We start from the raw sequence: 3,332 nt of genomic DNA, 5'->3' as shown, positions 1-3,332 counted from the left end.
AGAAGGTGTCCTACCAACCTATCTCGCCTATTTTTTATTGACTTCCATAGAGTCCTCTGTTCTCCTATTCTTTCCAATACCTCTTCATTTCTAACCTTTTCTACCCACGATATCCTCATCATCCGCCTATAACACCACTTCTTGTTTAGGTCATTAAAATTTTTTAACACAAAATGAATGAGTTTGCGAGGTTCCCTAAAGAAAACACCCCTGCGTCTAGTTTTCGCAAGTAGAAAAAGTTGTTCGACTTGACATAAAGAACATGTATACAAAGTCTCGACGGTTAGATTATCACAAACTTCTTTAAGTGTAGAACTAAGGACTACTTACGAAATCGTCTTATGAAGTTGAACTGTTTTCCTGTAGGAAAGGAAAGAAAATGCCCCTACAAGCATTGCAACTGCTGGATGAGCAAGGTCTCTAAGCCGTCAGAAGATTGTTTGACGGGCTTGAAAAAAATGTTTCCCTGCCCTTGGGAAATATCATTATGTAAAAAGATTTTAGATGATCCCAAGACTAGTATTAGTTCTCTGGGTCGAATGGGCGACAGTCAGCAAAGCTTGACCTCGTTAAGTCGAAAGTAATCATTATTATTTTACACGTTTAAATGAAAATTACAGAAAGCCAAAAATTATTGAAGATTCAAATATTTTGTGTACTTCTATAATTATTTTCATAATGGATACATCAGATTACATTTAGATTACATTAACAGTATTTCATAAGGTCTGATACTACAAGTACCTTATTTATATCGTTCTTTCTGGGAGTAGGGTATCATTTTCTGAAAAAGGAAACTTTGTTATTGAAAGTAATTCGACGTTTAGTGTTGGGGTTTAAGCGTTGGGGTTTTAGCTGTTTAAAATGTTACAAAACAGACTAAATAGTTCAAACACTAACGCTAAAACACAATACAAACTTGAAAAATAATCCGCATGTTTAATGTTGAGGTTTAAGAGTTAGGATTTCAGCTGTGTAAGGTGTTGCAGAATACACTAAATAGCTAAAACCCCAGTGAAAAGGTACAACACTAAACTTTTTGGTATTAGTCTCTGAAAAGGGAATAATTGATACCGAAAAGTAATTCGTTCGTTTAGTGTTTGGGTTTCAGCTGTTTAAAATGTTGCAGAACACACTAAGTAGTTCAAACGCTAACGCTAAAACACTAAATTTGTCGTTGTCACTTTCTGAATAGTGAAACTTCGTTACCGAAAAGTAATTTGAACGTTTAGTGCTCGAGTTTAAACGTTGGAATTTCAGCCGTTTAAAATGTTGCAGAACACACAAGTAGCTCAAATGCTAACACTAAACTTGTTAATATCACTTTGTGAATAGGGACACTTTGTTACCAAAAAGTAATTCGGACTTTAATGTTGGGGTTTAAGCGTTGTGGTTTCAGTTGTATAGAGTGTTGTAGAATACACTAAATACTCAAAACCCAACAAAAAAAAACAACACTAAACTTTTTGGTGTTAGTTTCTGAAAAGAGAAACATTGATACCGAAAAGTAATTCGGACGTTTAGTGTTGGGGTTTAAGCGTTGTAGTTTCAACTGCTTAAAGTGTTGTAAAATACACTTCGAACAGTTCAAACTACAGCGCAAAAACCCGACACTAAACTATTCCAGATCGGTTCCTGAAAAGTAAAAAATATTTCAGGGTTTAAGCATTGAGATTTCGGCTATTCAGAGTGCCGTAGAATACACTAAGTAGTTCAATCCCCAGTGTCAAAACACAACACTGAACTTTTAGTATCAGTCTCCAAAAAAGGAAACATTGATACCGAAATGTAATTCGGACGTTTAGTGTTGGGGTTTAAGAGTTATGGTTTCAACTACTTAAAGTGTTGTAAAATACACTTCGAACAGTTCAAACTCCAGCGCAAAAAGCCGACACTAAACTATTCCAGATCGGTTCCTGAAAAGTAAAAAATATTTCAGTGTTTAAGCATTGAGATTTCGGCTATTCAGTACACTAAGTAATTCAATCCCCAGTGTCAAAACACAACACTGAACTTTTAGTATCAGTCTCCAAAAAAGGAAACTTTGATACCTAAATGTAATTCGAACATTTAGTGTTGAAGTTTAAGCGTTGGGGTTTCAGCTATATAGAGTGCTCTAAAATACACCAAATAGCTCAGATCTCTACGCTAAAACACATCATTAAACATCCGAAGTACTTTTCATTAACAGTCCTTGAAGAGGATAACTTTGTTATCGAAATGTAATTCGAACGTTTAGTGTTGGAGTTTAAGCGTTGGGGTTTCAGCTATATAGAGTGCTCTAAAATACACCAAATAGCTCAGATTTCTACGCCAAAACACAACATTAAACATCCAAAGTACTTTTTATTAACAGTTCTTGAAGAGGATAACTTTGTTATCGAAATGCATTTCGAAGGTTTAGTGTCCTATTTTGTCTGTTTAGATATTTAGTGTGTTCTACAACACCGCTAAAGTTTCCAGTCTTCTTGATAAGAAAATAAAAAACTAATATAAACTGTTTGCATTTTTAGACCGGTGTGTTGTCCATACTTCAGTTGCAATAAAACTATAGCTGTGACGACATTCTACGATCACTTTCGTTACGAACATCCTTCTGTAACATTCTTGGATACTAAATTTGAAATACGGAACGGTTTAAATTTTCGATTAGAAGATATTCATTACAACGAACGACACTGTATTTTATTAATTAACATTTTAAACGATAAGCAACAAAACAAATGTACCAGGTAAATTAATTTTATTTTTCTATCAGGATTATTTTTCGNGCCTCATAGGTTTCTTCATTTCAATGTCTTAAATGGTATGTCTATTTTACGTAAATTACGAAAGTAATTCAATTTACGAAAAGTTGTCTTCGTGTTTAGTATTCGTTTGACTCATGAAATGCAGACAATATGTTACAAATTTTTACGTTAACAAGGTGAGCAACCTTTACACATGTCATGATGATACGAATAGTAAATTTTTCGTAAATATGAAGTAAATGTGGCTATCGGGGGAGCGACAAAGAGGCACAATCGGCCTCCGCGTTCGGCAGCGTTCAACATCTGTCTTTCTCCTACTTGAGTGAGCGTTGCGTCCGCGTGGACAGCTGCTATACAATAATACATTTACATGTTTTCGTCAAGTATGAAGTGCAGTGAAAAGTGGATGTGGTGTCAATTGTTTATAGCAACGATATTAAATATATGTTCAGTGATATATTGTCGAATTGAAGCTAGAGTTACAAAAATTTTAATGATGTTTAAAAGTTGTAAATAAAAGTTGTAAAACAATTGCTCAAAGCACATTCATACTTGTAAAAACTATGTACATTGGAAAAAAAA

At 34.3% G+C, this 3,332-nt stretch overlaps 1 protein-coding gene across 2 annotated transcripts in view; it reads left to right on the top strand.

Moving 5' to 3' along the window:
- The window catches only part of LOC108735006, a 10,052-nt gene that overhangs the window by 4,888 nt on the left and 1,832 nt on the right, over positions 1 to 3,332 (top strand). For both annotated transcript variants that reach the window (XM_025974774.1, XM_025974775.1), the window contains 2 exons: positions 367 to 580; positions 2,514 to 2,732. In XM_025974774.1, coding sequence (XP_025830559.1) covers positions 367 to 580; positions 2,514 to 2,732 — 433 coding nt within the window. The remainder of the gene's footprint in view (positions 1 to 366; positions 581 to 2,513; positions 2,733 to 3,332) is intronic.

The sequence above is a fragment of the Agrilus planipennis genome, unplaced genomic scaffold (assembly GCF_000699045.2).
Source record: "Agrilus planipennis isolate EAB-ADULT unplaced genomic scaffold, Apla_2.0 scaffold124, whole genome shotgun sequence".
Lineage (NCBI taxonomy): Eukaryota > Metazoa > Arthropoda > Insecta > Coleoptera > Buprestidae > Agrilus > Agrilus planipennis.
The sequence above is the reverse complement of the archived record's forward strand: the minus strand, read 5'-3'. Positions and strand labels throughout refer to the sequence as shown.